We start from the raw sequence: 18,475 nt of genomic DNA, 5'->3' as shown, positions 1-18,475 counted from the left end.
CTTTGGGAGGCCGAGGCAGGTAGATCACCTGAGGTCCGGAGTTCGAGACCAGCCTGACCAACATGGAGAAACCCTGTCTCCAAATACAAAATTAGCCAGGTGTGGTGGCGCATGCCTGTAATCCCAGCTATTGGGGAAGCTGAGGCAGGAGAATTGCTTGAACCTGGAAGACGGAGGTCGCAATGAGCTGAGATTGTACCATTGCACTATGGCCTGGGCACCAAGAGCGAAACTCCATCTCAAAAAAAAACCCCACACTTGCACACATTGAATAGAGAAGAAGCGAATTTATGGAAAAAATAGTCCAAAGATCATAATTACAAGGTTTGATTTTGTTTTGTTTCGTTTTGGTTTTTTCGAGGCGGAGTTTCGCTCTTGTTGCCCAGGCTGGAGTGCAGTGGCTCAATCTCCACTCACTGTAACCTCTGCCTCCTGGGTTCAAGTGATTCTCCTGCTTCGCCTCCCAAGTAGCTGGAATTACAGGCATGCGCCACCCCGCAAGTTTGGATTTTTGTTGTTTTTGTTTTAATTTATTTTGAGACAGAGTCTCGCTCTGTCGCCCAGGCTGGAGTGCAGTGTCATGATCTTGGCTCATTGCAACCTCTGGCTCTAGGGTTCAAGCGATTCTTGTGCCTCAGCCTCTTGAGTAGCTGGGGTTACAAGCATGCACCACCACACCAGCATAATTTTTGTTTTTGCAATAGAGATGGAGTTTCATCATGTTGGCCTGGCTGGTCTCAAACTCCGACCTCAGGTGATCCGCCCACTTCAGCCTCCCACAGTGCCGAGATTGTAGTTCGAGACCAGCCTGGTCAACAGGATGAAACCCCATCTCTACTAAAGATACAAAAATTAGCCAAGTATGGTGGTGAATTGCTTGAACTGGGGAGGCAGAGACTGCAGTAAGCCTAGATCACACCACTGCCCTCCAACCTGGCTGACAGAGCGAGACCCTATCTCAAACAAAAAAAGATGTTCTGTAAGTTTTCTTACAGAACCTTTATAGTTTTAGCGCTTGCATTAAGATCTGTGATTTGGCTGGCACAGTAGCTCACAATTGTAATCCCAACACTGGAAGGCCAAGGCAGGCGGAAATAATACAAGCAAATTAGCCAGGTGTGGTGGCATGTACCTGTAGTCCTGACTGCTGGGAAGCTGAGGTGGGAGGAATGCTTGAGTTCAGGAGGTGGAGGTTGCAGTGAGCCGAGATCATGCCACTGCATCCAGCCTGGGCGACAGAGACCCTGTCTGAAAAAAGCATCCTGTGATTCATTTTACTCAATTTTTGTATATGAGGTGAGGTAAGGGTCAAGGTTTGTTTGTTTGTTTGTTTGTTTATTTGCAACAGTCATGCTGTCGCCCGGCCAGAGTGTAGTGGCGCGATCTTGGCTCACTGCAAATTCCACCTCCTGGATTACAGGCACACACTAGCACACCCAGCTAAGTTTTGCATTTTTAGTAGAGATGGGGTTTCCCCGTGTTGGCCAGGCTGGTCTTGAACTCGTGACTTCAAGTGATCCGCCCGTCTCAGCCTCCCAAAGTGCTGGGATTACGTGAGCTACCACACCCAGCTCCCCAACTTTGTTTCCAAAAGTTTTGACTATTGTTGGTTCTTTGCTGTTCCATAATAATTTTAGAGTGAAATCTGGCAGATTTCAACAAAAACTGTCCTGAAATTTTCATTGAGATTGCTATGAATCTATGGATGCATTTGGAGAGAATGAACATCTTTAATGTCAATTCCTGATTATTTCTTGTTAACATAGGGAACTGTCATTGTTCACTTATCTCTGGAACATGTAATTTAATCCAGCTAATCAAAGCCCAGTTTAAACTCACTTTCCCTTCCTGTTGTGAGAAAACACCTCAATTCTGCAAAAGCTCTTGGAATTTAATATTTCTGCTGCTTTTCCCTATGCATGTGGTGTTTAGTCGTTTCATAGTTCCTTGACTATGGGATTCAGAGCAGAAACCCTATTTCCTAATTTTCTTGAGAAATTTTCAGAACTAGGTGATAATATAAGTTTCTAGTAAGTTGATAGTGTTGCTCAGAGGTGATTGTTTCATTTGTGATTTTGAAAAGAAAATGTAAATTTTTAGACTTAAGCCCTTGCATCTAAAACAAATTCATGAGAAATCCCACAGAATACAATGTTAGAGACGAGCAAAAATAATCAGTCTAATCTCAGAGAGTTGACAGGCATTCCAGATCATTTTTGTCAGTATTCAACCATGGTAGGATAATGTAAGAAATATACTTAAGGCCAGGTGCGGTGTCTCACGCCTGTAATCCCAGCACTTTGGGAGGCCTAGGCGGGCAATTGTCTGAGGTCAGGAGTTCGAGACCAGTCTGGCCAACATGGTGAAACCCCATCTCTACTAAAAGTACAGAAAAATTAGCTGGGCGTGGTGGTGCATTCTTGTAATCCCAGCTACTCTGAAGGCTGAGGCAGGAGAATTGCTTGAACCTGGGAGGTGGAGGTTGCAGTGAGCCGAGATTGCGCCATTGCACTCCAGCCTGGGCAACAGGAGCAAAACTCTGTCTCAGAAAAGAAAGCAGTATTTCCAGGTACATTGTATATGATTGACAGGAATAATATTTCCATTTCTGATTAATGTAACAATTTGCCCCATCCCAAGTATTTTTGATTACAGGCCTCCATAAAAGGCCTATACTTGATACCTAACAGTGTTTAATCCCTAGCTTACATCCATGTAACTTTTTTTTTTTTTTTTAGATAGGGTCTCACTCTGTCGCCCAAGCTAGAGTGCAGTGGCGGGATCCTGGCTTACTCTAGCCTCAGCTTCCAGGGCTCAAGCAATCCTCCTGTGTCAGTCTCCTGCATAACTGGGAGTACGTGCGCATGAATCATACCCGGCTCACTGTTTCTATTTTTTGTAGAGATGGGATCTCACTATGTTGCCTTGGCTGGTCCTGAGCTCCTGGGGTCAAGCGATCCTTCTGCCTCAGCCTCCCAAAGTGTTTAGATTACAGTCAAGAACTGCTGTACCCGACCTGCTTTCACTTTTTGGCTCTCATGAGTGATGCTCCTGTAAATTTTAATAAAATTTTAATCTTTTAGATTTTTTGCTCACTATGTTTGAGGTCATAAACATCCATTTAAGAATGGTGGATGTTCATATAGATCCATTTCTCTTAACATTATCAAAGCAGGTTAAATTCTAGATTATCTGTGGGAACCCTAAGAACTCCTGCTTTAGAATTATTGTTAGCTGTTTGTCTTCCATCTGGCATTGTTCTCAACTATTAATATTTCATTGAGAGAACAGTAGTAACAATATCCTGTATACCCTTGTATAAGTAAAGAGAGCAGATCACTATCTTATTGAACATCTTTCCAAAGATCGATTTTGTGGTTTTTGTTTGTTTTTGAGATTGAAATCGGTTGAAGGGATTCTTGTGCCTCAACCTCCCAAGTAGCTGGTAGTACAGATGCGCACCACCCACCATGCCTGGCTATTTTTTTGTGTTTTAGTAGAGACAGGTTTCACCATGTTGGCCAGGCTGGTCTCAAACTCCTGGCCTCAAGCGATCCACCCACCTTGGCCTCCCACAGTGCTAGGATTACAGGTGTGAGCCACCACATCCAGCCAATTTTGATGTTTTCATGGAGTGATACTTGTAATAAACATTTCAATTATATATAGCATTGATGTAGAAATGTATCAAATTTACGTTTTTTTAGCTTATGGAATAAACAAATGTTTAAACTGAAATTGATTCGAAACTGGATTGAACTTTTTCTTTTTCCTGTTTGTAATTTACATTTTTAATAGTGTGTTGAAAGCCTTAAACTATTTTCTGTGGTGCAGGTTGACTGCCTGTTATTGGAAATGCTTGGTATGAGAAGTGTTCCAGTCTTCAGGCTTTTTCAGATTTTGGAATATTTGCATTATGCCTACTAGTTAAGCATCCCAAATCTGAAATACCCTAATGAGCATTTGATTATGGTTTTTTTGTTTTTTTTTTTGAGATGGAGTTTCGCTCTTGTTGCCCAGGCTGGAGTGCGATGGCATAATCTCAACTCACTGCAACTGCTGCCTCCTGGGTTGAAGCTCCCAAGTAGTTGGGATTACAGGCATGTGGCACCACACCTGGCTAATTTGGTAGTTTTAGTAGAGACAGGGTTTCTTCATGTTGGTCAGGCTGGTCTCAAACTCCAGACCTCAGGTGATCCACCCACCTTGTGTTGAGATTACAGGCGAGAGCCACCTCACTCGACTTGAGCATTTCCTTTTAGTGCCATGTTGGTGCTTTAAAACTTGCAGGTTTGCGGTCGGGCGTGGTGGCTCACACCTATAATCCCAGCACTTTGGGAGGCCGAGGTGGGTGGGTTGCCTGAGGTCAGGAGTTGGAGAACAACCTGGACAACATAGTGACACCTTGTCTTTACTTCAAAACAAAACAAAAATTAGCTGGGTGTGGTGGCGGGCACCTGTAATCCCAGGTACTCTGGGAGGCTGAGCCAGGAGAATCGCTTAAACTCGGGAGGTGGAGATTGCAGTGAGCTGAGATTGCACCATTGCACTCCAGCCTGGCCCACAAGAGTGAAACTCCATCTCAGTCAGTCAATCAAAAGAGTTTTTCTAGGAATGCATCTTTCTCTTAATAAGTCAGATCCTTATTTGGTTGAAAATGTTTACTGCATGACTATCACTGACTATGTAAGATGCTGATGTACAACTGTATGACTTGAAGGTTGAGTTTTGCTTCTATGGGAATATGACACCATTTGAATTGTTCTCAATATTTTAAAGAGTTTTAGTGAATTCTGTTCATATAAAAATCAGGTTCAATAATGCGTGCTTTTTACACTATCATTGAGTATCCAGTGTTTACAAGGTGTTTTTGAGGGATAAGATTATTATTGCTGTGTAAATTAGATGGTGTGTACCTTCTAAGTTAGCATGAGATTTATTTAAATCTCATCTTTTTAGCTTGCTGAAGTTGATACTATGCAGTTGCAAGTTTATATTGACCATTTAATATTGCTCTGTTTTTTTTGAAATGGGACCGTTAAACACATTTTTCTTTATATTGAGACAATAGAGCTGGAATATTAAAGATGTATGCATTAACCCTTGCATTTGGAACATTTACATGTCATAAGCTGCCTTTCAGTGAGTGGTTAGGCATTTTTACAGGTGTGTATTATATTTTGAATAAATTTTATATGGCTTTCCAAGAAACAATTAGAGCATTTGACCCACCAACTTTGTTTTTTATTTTTATTTTTTTGAGACAGAGCCTCCCACAGTAGAGACGGGGTTTCACTATGTTGGCCAGGCTGGTCTTAAATTCCACCTCAGGTGATCCACCTGCCTTGGCCTCCCGCAGTGCTGGAATTACAGGTGTGAGCCACTATGCCCAACCTGTCCTACCAGCTTTGGATGTGAATTTTTTTCATTTATATTGAGAAGAATAGGGTCTTGGGGCACTATGATTGTACGAGTGCTAAGTCAGTGTTTGAATCCATTGAAGATCCTGACGGCAACATCAGGACTTATCAAAGACACACAACTTCAATGAGAACCTTTCTTTGAAATTAATTAATTAATGATATGGAGTCTTGATCTGTCACTCAGGCTGGAGTGCAGTGGCACAATTTCAGCTTACTAGGAATGCATCTTTCTCTTCTCTTTCTCCATCCCCCAGGTTTAAGCACTTCTCCTGCCTCAGCCTCCCAAGTAGCTGGGACTGCAGGCGTGAGCCACCATGCCGAGCTAATTTTTGTATTTTTAGCAGAGACGAGGTTTTGCCATGTTGGCCAGGCTGGTCTCGAACTCCTGGCCTTGTGATCTGCCCACCTCAGCCTCCCAAAGTGCTGGGATTACAGGCTTGAGCCACTGTGCCCGCCTGCCTTTTTTGATTTTTTTAAAGAGACAGAGACCCCCTCTGTTGCCCAGGCTGAAGTGCAGTGGCACAATCATAGCTCATTGTAACTTCAGTCTCCTGGATGATGGGTAGAATTCTGCCACAGCCCAACTAGCTAGGAGTATAGGACGAACCACTGTGCCCAGCTAGTTGTTTTATTTTTTTGTGGAAATGGGGCCTTGCCGTGTTGCCCAAGCTGCTCTCAAACTCGTTTCCTCAAACCCTCCTCCCATGCCATCCTTCCAGAGCTCTAGGATTACAGGTGTGAGCCATCATGCGTGACTTGTTTTTGATTTTTAGATCATTTTCTTCCTTTTTTTTTTTTTTTTAAATGGAGTCTTCCTCTGTCACCCAAGCTAGAGTGCAGTGGCGCGATCTTGGCTCACTGCAACCTTTGCCTCTTGGGTTCAAGCGATTCTCCTGCCTCAGTCTCCCCAAGTAGATGGGACTACAGGCACGTGCCACCACGCCCAGCTAATTTTTTTTTGTTGTTTTTATTTTTTGTATTTCTAGTAGAGACGAGGTTTCACCATGTTGGCCAGGCTGGTCTCAAAGTCTTGACCTCAGGTGATCTGCCCGTCTCAGTCTCCCACAGTGCTGGGATTACAGGTGTGAGCCACCACGCCCAGCCTTCTTCACCTTTTATATCAAACTTTTTAAGGAAGAGCTTAGAAAGCCAATTTAAAGAAATTGAAATGTGTTATGTAAATGTCTATTTTGCAACTGAGACACACCAATTTATTTAGCACAAAAAGTCAGAGACCAGTAATGGGTCATTTTCTGTCAAATCTCAAGCTGAGCTGTTTAAGTGCAGTTTACAGTTGGATTGATTGATTGGTTGGTTGGGTGTTTTTTGTTTTTTTTTGAGATGGAGTCTTGCTCTGTCACCCAGACTGGAGTGCAGTGACACGATCTTGGCTCAGTGTAACCTCTAGCTCCCGGGTTCAAGCGTTTGTCCTGCCTCAGCTTCCCAAGTAGCAGGGATTACAGGCGTGAGCCACTGTTCCTGGCCTACAATTGGAATTTTTTGTTGTTGTTTTTGAGACGGAGTCTCGCTCTGTCACCCAGGCTTGATTGCAGTGGTGCGATCTCAGCTCACTGCATTGTCCACTTCCTGGGTTCAAACGATTCTCATACCTCAGCTTCCTGAGTAGCTGGGATTACAGGCACATGCCACCATGGCTGGCCAATTTTGTTGTATTTTTATTTTTATTTTTATTTTTATTTTTATTTTTATTTATTTTTTTTTTTGAGACGGAGTCTCGCTCTGTCGCCCAGGCTGGAGTGCAGTGGCCGGATCTCAGCTCACGGCAAGCTCCGCCTCCCGGGTTCACGCCATTCTCCTGCCTCAGCCTCCCGAGTAGCTGGGACCACAGGCGCCCGCCACCTCGCGCGGCTAATTTTTTGTATTTTTTTAGTAGAGACGGGGTTTCACCGTGTTAGCCAGCATGGTCTCGATCTCCTGACCTCGTGATCCGCCCGTCTCGGCCTCCCAAAGTGCTGGGATTACAGGCTTGAGCCACCGCGCCCGGCCTTGTTGTATTTTTATTAGAGACAGGGTTTCACCATGTTGGCCAGGCTGGTCTAGAACTCCTGACCTCAAGTGATCTGCCTCCCTCGGCCTTCCAGAGTGTTGGGATTACAGGCGTGAGCTACTGCGCCCGGCTGGAATGCTATTCTTAATTGAGCTGCTTTTATTTATTTATTTATTTATTTATTTATTTGGCAAGCCTTGAGGAAGGGCTTTAGGGAATGAACAATGGTACTTGATCAAATAATCCTTGCACTAGGCAATCAGAGCTTCTAGGACCACTGTACCTGGCCATGGGGGTTTTATTAATGATAATCTGTAAGGAACAAAAGGGTAGGTACTATCGAAATTATTGATTAGATGTAGGGAGCATTAAGGACATATGGAAAGTAGTTTGAAGTGAAATATTACTATAAGAGAATCGGCCAGGCGCAGTGGCTCATACCTATAATCCCAGCACTTCGGGATGCCGAGGTGGGCGGATCACCTGAAGTCAGGAGTTCGAGACAGCCTGGCCAAAATGGTGAAACCCCATCTCTACTGAAAATACCTAAAAAAGCCAGGTGCAGTGGCTCACGCTTGTAATCCTAGCACTTTGGGATACTGAGGCAGGATAATCGCTTAAACCCGGAAGGCAGAGGTTGCAGTGAGCTGAGGTCGCGCCACTGCATTCCAGTCTGGGGGACAGAGTGAGGCTCTGACTCCAAAAAAACAAATACAAAAAAAGTAGCCGCATGTAGTGGCACACACCTGTAGTCCAGGCTACTCAGGAGGCTGAGGCAGGAGAATCGCTTGAACCCAGAAGGCAGCCGTGTCAGTGAGCTGAGATCATGCCACTGCACTCCAGCCTGGATGACAGACGGAGACTCCGTCTCAAAAAAAAAAAGTGAGAATGTTGCATAGATTACCCAAGTTAATTCTTATAATTTAGTGTTCATTTAAAAGGAAAATTGATTTCCTACTTTTTGTTTTTAAAAGTAGTATTAGGCCGGGTATGGTGAGTCAGGCCTGTAATCCTAACATAAAATGTGGCCAAGGTAGGAGGATTGCTTGAGGTGTGGAGTTCAAGGCCAGCCCCAGCAACAGTGAGACCAGGAAGAATTAGCCAGGCGCATGGTGCTAAGCACCTGTGGTCCCAGCTACTCAGCTATTTGAGGCAGGAGGATCGCTTGAGCCCAGGAGTTCAAGGCTGCAGTGAGCTGTGATGGCACCACTGCATTCTAGTGTGGGCAACAGAGCAAGGCCCTGTCTCTAAAACAAAATGTAAAAAATGTATTTTCCATTTCCCTATTCATTTTATGTATTTGTAGCATAAATGTTACTGCGCCTATTGACACTTGACAGCATTAGATTTCTATTACATGTGTTATGTTGCTTTACTGTATTAGTAATATTTTTTCGTAATTAGGAAAATCTTTCCATAATTACTTTTAACAGAATTTTTTTATTTGGGGTATTGTGGGAAATGGCTAGTTTTGTCATCGTTAATAAAAATTATGTAATTAAGTGCCAGTGAAGAACCATAGTTTGAAAGTGAATTTAATACATTAACTCATAGTTATGCAATCTCACAAGCATTTTGCTGCCTTCAAGTTGTCTGTTTCCAGCTAATTCTAATGACTAAATTTTGTATTTTCCTTCTCAACAAAAATTTCACTGAGTTCTATATGTATGTTAGATGAGACTTGGAACATACAGCTCTACAACCTTAAACTGCTTTTCCAAAAATCTGAAAGCTATGAAAACAAAAAATCTTCATAATTTAACTGATTTGGTGACAAAGCCTAAATTGAACAGATGTGGGAGTATTTATAATTGTTAATTTTACATAGCAGGAAATAGTAATTTGTTCAATTAGGGTTGCTATTTCATATCCTTTTAGTGTTTCAATATAGGTGTACCACACTACTTTTCCTTTAAAAATGTTCTAAGAATTTAATATTCTGCAACACTCTTGAACCCTGTGATTTTGGAGAATGGAACCTATAGTAGATGCTCAGCAAATTCTACATGATGCAAATTAAAATCAAGGATATGAGTATGAGTATCATGTCCTAACTGTTTAAAGAGTAGGTTTTAGTATGGAGAGATCCATAAGAGCATTTGAAATGAAAGCTTTTTCCTAAACTTCCCTCTTTTTTTAAAAAAATTGTATGTGTGAAGTTAATGTTGTATTTCTAATATGAGCTTAATGTTGCAGTTAATGTGTAGTGGAAAATAATAACACTTACATTGATTTTTGAGACAAGAGCTTGCTCTGTTGCCCAGGCTGGAGTGCAGTGGCACGATCTCAGCTCGTTGCAGCCTCCACCTCTAGGCCTCAAGCGATCCACCCACTTCATCCTCCCAAAGTGCTAGGATTATAAGAGTAAGCCACTGTGCCCAAGCCATCAATAAATTTTTATGGGTTAGAAGTTTGGGCCAGGTGTGGTGGCTCATACCTGTAATCCCAGCAGTCTGGGAGGCTGAAGCAGGCAGATACTTGAGGTCAGGAGTTCCAGATCAGCCTGGCCAACATGGTGAAAACATGTCTTTACAAAAATACAAAAAGTAGCTGGGTGTGCCAGGCGCGGTGGCTCACGCCTGTAATCCCAGCACTTCAGGAGGCCGAGGCGGGGTGATCACGAGGTCAGGAGATCGAGACCATCCTGGCTAACACGGTGAAACCCCATCTCTACTGAAAATACAAAAAATTAGCCAGGCGTGATGGCAGGCACCTGTAGTCCCAGCTACTCGGGAGGCTGAGGCAGGAGAGTGGCGTGAACCCAGGAGGCAGAGCTTTCAGTGAGCCGAGATCTTGCCACTGCACTCCAGCCTGGGCGACAGAGCGAGACAGTCTCAAAAAAAAAAAAAAAAAAAAAAAAAAAGGTAGCTGGGTGTGGTGATGCATGCCTATAATCCCAGCTGCTCAGGATGCTGAGACAGGACAATCGCTTGAACCTAGGAGGTGGAGGCGGAGGTTGCAGTGAGCCAGGAACGTGCCTCTGTAATCCAGCCTGGGCAACAGAGCAAGACTGTCTCCAAAAAAAGAAAGAAAGGGCCGGGTGCAGTAGCTCACGCCTGTAATCCCAGCAATTTGGGAGGCTGAGGAGGGCGGATCACTTGAGGTCAGGAGTTCAAGATCAGCTTGGCCAACATGGTGAAACCCTGTCTCTTATTAAGAATACAAAAATTAGTCAGGCGTGGTGGCGGATGCCTGTACTTGGGAGCCTGAGGCAGGAGAATCACTTGAACCTGGGAGGCGGAGGTTGCAGTGAGCCAAGATTGTGCCACTGCACTCCAGTGTGGGTGACATAGCAGGACTCCATCTCGAAAAAAAGACACGTGAAACCAAATGATGATGAGAGAAACTGAAATAACAGTTTGTTACAGGCTGGGCGTGTTGGCTTGCTCCTGTAATTTCAGCACAGAGGGAGGCCCAGGCAGGAGGATCACTTGAGCCTACGAGTTTAAAACCAACCTGGGCAACAATGCCAGATCCCATCTTTAAAAGTATGAATAGCACATTGAATTCATTGGTTTTTTTTTTTTTTCTACGAGTCTCACTCTGTTGCCCAGGTTGGAGTGCAATGAGGTGATCTCTGCTCATTGCAACCTCTGCCTCCTGGATTCAAGCGATTCTCCTGCCTCAGCCTCCTGAGTAGCTGGGGTTATACAGGTGCCCGCAACCACGCCCAGTTAATTTTTGTATTTTTAGTAGAGACAGGGTTTCACCATGTTGGTCAGGCTGGCCCTAAACTCCTGACCTCAAGTGGTTCACCCACCTCAGCCTCCCAAAGAATTGCTGGGATTACAAGCGTGAGCCACTACACCTGGCCAGAATTTTTTTGTAATGCCAATACTGGTGATGGGATTAGAGTATATTAACTGATTTTACTTAGTCCCTCCATTCCCACATTAATTAGTTCTCAAAATTTATTTGCATGCTACAAAAGAGCTCAACAATTTTCTTATTATGTGCAATTTTTTTAATAGGAATAAAAAAATACGTTGTTGGCCTCATTATCAAGACGTCATCTGACCCAACTTGTGTAGAGGTAAGAGTTTATTTTGGAGATTATTGGGAGAGCATAAAATCATTTAGATATTGAGTCTTTGACTACAACCTAATTCTGTCAAGACACATAGTCACACATACGCACAGTCAGTCATTTGCAGTAGACTGTAATCATTTGTTTCTTAGGAGGATTGTCTATGGTTATATTCTTATTTATTATACTTAGGCTCTCACTGAATCTTTTATTTTTCCTTAGAAAGAAAAGGTGTATATCGGAAAATTAAATATGATCCTTGTTCAGGTAAGCTTTAACTTAACTGTTTTCCTCAGAAGAATTATGCTTACTATTTGAACAAAATGTTTGACCTACTTAGAAAATAAAGTATACTAATATTTGCAGAAGTAGTTATAGTATTCTTACAGTATTAGGTGACCTACTGTCTAGTATTTGAATGTTAAAATTTGCTGTGGCAGGGATCATCAAATAACGTTAAAGCCATCATTTATGTGGCTGCGGTGTAGACTGGACTTTATGTTGAATTCTTTTCTTTTTATTTTCTTTTTTTATTTTTTATTTTTTTTTGGAGACTGTCTCACTCTGTTGCCCAGGCTGGAGTGCAGTGGTACTATCTCAGTTCACTGCTGTCTCCGCCTCCTGAATGGCTGGAATTACAGGTGCCTGCCGCCATGTTTGGCTAATTTTTTGTATTTTTAGTAGAGACAGGGTTTCACCGTGTTGTCCAGGCTGGTCTCAAACTCTTGACCTCAGGTGATCCACCCACCTCGACCTCCCAAAGTGCTGGGATTATAGGTGTGAGCCAGCACCTAGTCGGATTGTTTTTTAATTTTGTGATATGCCTGTGCATGTTCCTTTGCACGTTATCTCTCTCAGTCCTTTGATTTCCTTGTCCTTCTAATTGATTTCCATGCTTAGTCCTTAAACTATCTATGTAGACTACATTTATAATTTTTGTATTTATCTGTTTTCTGTAGTAATATAATTTTTTTTTCAGAGAACTCTGGTATGTGTTGGAGGAAAAAACAGTAATTTCTATTTAAATAAGATTTAGAAACATCCAAGTTTCCAAAAATTTTAGTGTATTCAGTAATTAACTCCAGCTTTTATTATACTTTAGAGCTTTCTGTCAGCCCGTCTCTGATTGGGGAGAGGGAGGAGAGAATATAAAGAAGGTTAACATGTATTTTTATAATCTGAGAAATCCCTTGTGTGTGATATAAAGAGTCCAGACTTGCATACAAGTATAATGCAGTTGATGAGGCTTTTGGTTAAAAGTTTTTTCAGGCCTGGATTGCAGTGCCTCCTTTCTTCTAAATTCATATATCCAAACCCTACTACATTTCAAGGCTCAAATTTCATCCAATAATAAACTGTCTTAACCTGTCACTTTTTACCACCAGTCGTTAGTTAGATCCTTGAATCTCCTAGGATAATTTCTTTTTTTCTTTTTTGAAATGGAGTGTCATTCTGTCGCCCATGCTGGAGTGCAGTGGCGCCATCTTGGTTCCCTGCAACCTCTGCCTCCCAGGTTCAAGCAATTCTCCTGCCTTGGCCTCCTGAGTAGCTGAGACTACAGACCTGCGCCACCACCCCCGGCTAATTTTTGTACTTTTAGTAGAGTCAGGGTTTCACCATGTTGGCCAGGCTGTTCTTTTCTTTCTTTCTTTTCTTTTTCTTTTCTTTTTTTTTTTTTTTTTTTTTTGAGACGGAATCTCGCCCTGTTGCCCGGGCTGGAGTGCAGTGGCCTGATCTTGGCTCACTGCAACCTCCGCCTCCAGGTTCAAGAGATTCTCCTGCCTCAGTCTCCTGAGTAGCTGGGATTACAGGCGCCCGTCACCATGCCTCACTAATTTTTGTATTTTTAGTAGAGACAGGGTTTCACCGTGTTGGCCAGGCTGGTCTCGAACTCCTGACCTCGTGATCCTCCCACCTCAGCCCCCCAAAGTGCTGGGATTACAGACATGAGCCACTACGCCCTGCCTGACCAGGCTGTTCTCAAACTCCTGGCCTCAAGTGATGTGCCCACCTTGGCTCCCCACAAAGTACTGGGATTACAGGCGTGAGCAACTGCGCCCGGCCTCCTAGAATAATTTCTACGTATCTCTCAGGCAGATATTAATACAGAGACAGACCCATTAGACAGATTGGAGCTTTCATTAGCATAATTGAAAAGGGTCCTACGGTGATTAAGATAAAAGACTTTATCTGTGTTTTGTTTTCTACCCAGTGTGGGGAAGAGGGTGGCACATTTCTTCCTTTAATAAAGGAGGAGAAAATGAAAAGTGGTTTATCCTTACTCCTGCTTTTATCCATTACATAGTTTCTTTGAAGGTTGTTTTATTTGCCTTTGAGAAATGAAGTGCTGTTAACATTTCGTGTCTTATTTTAGATACTGAAACAAGAATGGCCCAAACATTGGCCAACTTTTATCAGTGATATTGTTGGAGCAAGTAGGACCAGCGAAAGTCTCTGTCAAAATAATATGGTGATTCTTAAACTCTTGAGCGAAGAAGTATTTGATTTCTCTAGTGGACAGATAACCCAAGTCAAATCTAAGCATTTAAAAGACAGGCAAGTAATAATTATGTTTTAGAAGTTTAAAGTAATTTCTCAAACAATTTCAAGCAATTTGGACGTAAATTGTAGATATTTTAAGGAACTGGGATCAGTAATACGTTAAATTGCTTGTAGTGGTTTTCAACTACAAATTAAAAAATAGTCCTAGACAGGGCCTAATAATTTGCCTCTGGAGGTTGAAAAGTGAATTGTTCAAGATACACTTTAGGAATTGTTTTGTATGGTAACTAGTTAATAGGTTCTAAGCAAATGATTTGTGCCCAAACATACATATTAGTTATTTTATTTTGTTTTGAGACAAATCTTGCTCTGTTGCCTGGGGTGTAGTGCAGCGGTGCAATCTTGGCTCACCGCAAACCCCGCCTCCTGGGTTGAGGTGATTTTCTTGCCTCAGTCTCCCAAATAGCTGCAACTGCAGGTGGGTGCCACAGCGCCTGGCCTCAAATCAGTTATTATCTCTGCTTCTTGTCATTTCCCCAATTATTATCAATAGTGTTCTTTTTAAAACAAAATAAAACAAAAAACTAGACTTGCCTCTAATAGTAAGCAACCAGTATAAACTATAGGTACACTTCCATTAAGTTTTAAACATTTGTTGTAGTCATTAGGAACACGGGAAAATTTTTCTCCCAGTTTGGTGTATAAGCTCATTTAGGATTTCCGCTGTATGTAATGCCATTTGTCTTATTTTGGAGAGTTTTCAGTATCTTAATTAAAGATACTAGCTTGATTGTATCTATCACCATTAAATCTACAGTCACCATTTAATCTACATTAAATCACTAGAGTGAATGTAGATTTAATACTTGGGTAACTTTTAATGAAGTTATTGGTATTTTAAATGTGTTTAAATAAACGATACAATTTTGCTGAGGGAGAGCATATAAATCGAACATAGTCACATCTTTAATTACCAGATTGCTGAAGTTTGGATCTTTTTTTTCCCCTTGGGTTGCCCAGGCTGGTCTCAAACTCTTGAGCTCAAGCAATCCTTCCGTCATGGCATCCCAAAGTTCTGCGATTACAGACCTGAGCCACTGTACTGGACCTAAATCATTTTTATTATTATAAATAACTGATATTTATTTCTGTGTCCTCTAAACCTGATATTTTTGTGGGTTTTGTTTTTTTTTAGCATGTGCAATGAATTCTCACAGATATTTCAACTGTGTCAGTTTGTAATGGTAAGTGCTTTAAATTTCATGTTTAAAAATAACAATAATAGGAAAGCAATTATTTACAAGTGTGTTTTATTTTAGGAAAATTCTCAAAATGCTCCACTTGTACATGCAACCTTGGAAACGTTGCTCAGATTTCTGAACTGGATTCCCCTGGGATATATTTTTGAGACCAAGTTAATCAGCACATTAATTTATAAGGTACAGTGAATACATTTCAGTTATTTGTCACTGTATAGCTGCATATGTTCTTTTCACATGTAAAGCTCTCATCTCTGCATTCTAAACCATTTTCAACCTTGTTTCTAACATGAGGAAACTGCTCAGAAGAAATTTCCCATGTTTACACCTACTAAATTATTTAAAGTGAGTCTCAAGTCTGATTCTGCCACTTATACCATGTAATTTTATGAATTCATTTTGAACAATATTTGATTATATTGCCATCTTTTAGTTGAGTATATAAGTTACAGTGAGGTAAGTCAAGTGCTATTTCTGAAAAATGAAAAGTTCATCTTTTAACTGATAATTTAAAATTATACCATGTTATGTCTTCTTTAAGTTCTACAATGGTTTAGCCTGGGCAACATGGTGAACCCCCGTCTCTACTGAAAATACAAAACTTAGCCAGGCGTGGTGTGGTGCATGCCTGTAGTCCCAAACATTGGCCCAACCTACTTGGGAGGCTGTGGCAGGAGAATCTCAAACCCAGGAGGCAGAAGGTGCAGTGAGCCAAGATCATGCCTCTGCACTCAAGCCTGGGCAACAGAGCAAGACCCTGTCTCAAAATAAATAAATAGTCGGGCGTGGTGACTCACACCTGTAATTGCAGCATTTTGGGAGGTTGAGACGGGTGGATCACGAGGTCAGGAGATCGAGACCATCCTGGCTAACACGGTGAAATCCTGTCTCTACTAAAAAAAAAAAAAAAAAAATACAAAACATTAGACGGGCATAGTGGCGGACGCCTATATTCCCAGCTACTCGGGAGGACGAGGCAGGAGAACGTGAACCCGGGAGGCAGAGCTGGCAGTGAGGTGACAGAGCGAGACTCCGTCTCAAAAAAAAAAAAAAGTGTATATATACACATATATAATAAATAAAGTTCTACAGTGGTTTATCCAGAGATAATCACTGTTAACGGTTGTATTATATTTTCAGTTGTTTTCTTGACTGATGTAATGAATAAATTAAGTATCTAATTGGAACATTATAACTTAACCTCTTCAACTTCGTAGAGTTTGGTAACATAATAATGGATTTATGGTATTTGAATGATGAGTTTATTGCTTAAGTTATGTAAAAACCTTTCTATTGTCAACAGTCCTATAGAGAACATTCTCAGACATAAGATATTATGCAATTGTTGAAACATTTACTTTCTTTAAATATTTTAATGTTTAATTAACAGATTATTAAGGTTTTAATGCCCCCTGAATTCCCAACCCCAGACGATAGCTGTTTATCTTCTCAACAATAGAATATGTAAGCCAATTTTCCCATATTCTTATTACTCTTAGATATATTGACCATTTCCCAAAATCCTAAGCAATCACAAGTTTTAGGTCCTGTGTAATTACACAGAAAGTATAACATTCCTAAAAGTCATGTCACAGATTCTAGGAAAGTTGTTACGGAGCTTTGTTATTTTAGATGTCTAAGGACACATCAAAAGAAAACAGTTTAGGCCAGGCGTGGGTGGCTCATGCCTGTAATCCCAGCACTTTGGGAGGCCGAGGTGAGTAGATCACGAGGTCAGGAGATCAAGACCAGCCTGGCCCAACATGGCGAAACCCTATCTCTATTAAAAATACAAAAATTAGCCGGGTATGGTGGCATGCGCCTGTAGTCCTGGCTACTCGGGAGGCTGAAGCAGGAGAATCACTTGAACCCGGGAGGTGGAGATTGCAGTGAGCTGAGATCAAGCCCCTGCATTCCAGCCTGGGCGACAGAGCGAGACTCTGTCTCAAAAAAAAAAGTAATTTGCTCCTAAAGCATTTACTGTATATTGGGTAGGCAATAAAATTTCCTCTCAGTATATCTGCAAGATAAAATATGTTCATTCACTTGGCTGTTTTTGACATCTACGCCTATATTTAATTGTTAAAGCTTTTTCCTTTTAATTGTGAATTTTAAGTAAAGTATGTGTCAGGCCAATTAATTTTATGGTTCCCTCCCCCCTTTTAAATAGTTCCTGAATGTTCCAATGTTTCGAAATGTCTCTCTGAAGTGCCTCACTGAGATTGCTGGTGTGAGTGTAAGCCAATATGAAGAACAATTTGTAACGCTATTTACTCTGACAATGATGCAACTAAAGCAGGTAATACAATACTATCTTGAAAATTGACTGGATAATTTTAGTGCCTTAGAAAATACTGAATTCCAAATGAGTTATTTTAGAACAACGTATCATAGATCAGCCATAATCTTATATTTATTACATAAAATTTGTAGTAAGCTACAAATTGTTAATGATGTTTCCAAAAATTTCTTAAAACTCAGGTTTGGGGTGTGTTGTGGTAATTTATTTTTGCACAGTTTTGGAGCTTGGTCTTTTGGGAGATATCTGACCAGACAATGGGAAACCTGGGAGTTGTTCCTAACATTGTGTCTGAAGGAATTCTTTTCAGCCCTAGTTTGATTGGTTATCTATTAAATGATCTAGAAAGTTATTTATAATACTGTGTTCATGGCCAGGTGTGGTGATGAACACTGTAATCCCAGAACTTTGGGAGGCCAGAGTGGGAGGACCAGTTGATGCCAGGAGTTCGAGACCAGCCTGGATAACATAACCAGACCATCTCTACAAAAGATTTAAAAAATAGCTAGCTGTGGTGTTGCATACCTGTAGTTCCAGCTACTCTGGAGGCTGAGGCAATAGAATCGCTTGAGCCCATGAGTTCAAAGTTAAAATGAGCTATGGTCACACTACTGCACTCCAGCCTGGATGACAGGACAAGTCCCTGTCTCTTAGAAAACAAGGAAAGATAGATTACTGTGTGTGTTTGTGATCTGAATGAATTAATTCATTATTTTTACATTTTCAGTGTCAGTGAGAAAGGGATTAAGTCCAATACTAGAAAAAATGTAAAGGCTGTGATAGCCTTACTAGTTGCAATGTAATTTATTTGAGAAGAGTCAAAATCTAGGTCTTAGAGATATAAGAATAGGTATACCGGACCTAGGAGTTCTATATGTGCTTTAATATTAGCAAAAGGGTGTTGGGATCTTAGGGCTTAAAAATAATAGTGTTGGCTGGGTGCAGTAGCTTACACTT

The 18,475-nt window shown here is 41.5% G+C and overlaps 1 protein-coding gene across 2 annotated transcripts in view; it reads left to right on the top strand.

Annotated features, from left to right (window-relative positions):
* Positions 1 to 18,475, top strand: part of XPO1 (exportin 1) — a 58,137-nt gene that overhangs the window by 21,773 nt on the left and 17,889 nt on the right. For both annotated transcript variants that reach the window (XM_025353485.1, XM_025353486.1), the window contains 6 exons: positions 11,403 to 11,464; positions 11,681 to 11,725; positions 13,833 to 14,014; positions 15,156 to 15,204; positions 15,280 to 15,399; positions 17,390 to 17,518. In XM_025353485.1, coding sequence (XP_025209270.1) covers positions 11,403 to 11,464; positions 11,681 to 11,725; positions 13,833 to 14,014; positions 15,156 to 15,204; positions 15,280 to 15,399; positions 17,390 to 17,518 — 587 coding nt within the window. The remainder of the gene's footprint in view (positions 1 to 11,402; positions 11,465 to 11,680; positions 11,726 to 13,832; positions 14,015 to 15,155; positions 15,205 to 15,279; positions 15,400 to 17,389; positions 17,519 to 18,475) is intronic.

Source organism: Theropithecus gelada, chromosome 13, assembly GCF_003255815.1.
Source record: "Theropithecus gelada isolate Dixy chromosome 13, Tgel_1.0, whole genome shotgun sequence".
NCBI lineage: Eukaryota > Metazoa > Chordata > Mammalia > Primates > Cercopithecidae > Theropithecus > Theropithecus gelada.
Note: the sequence above shows the minus strand (reverse complement) of the source record. Positions and strands in the feature narration are given on the sequence as shown.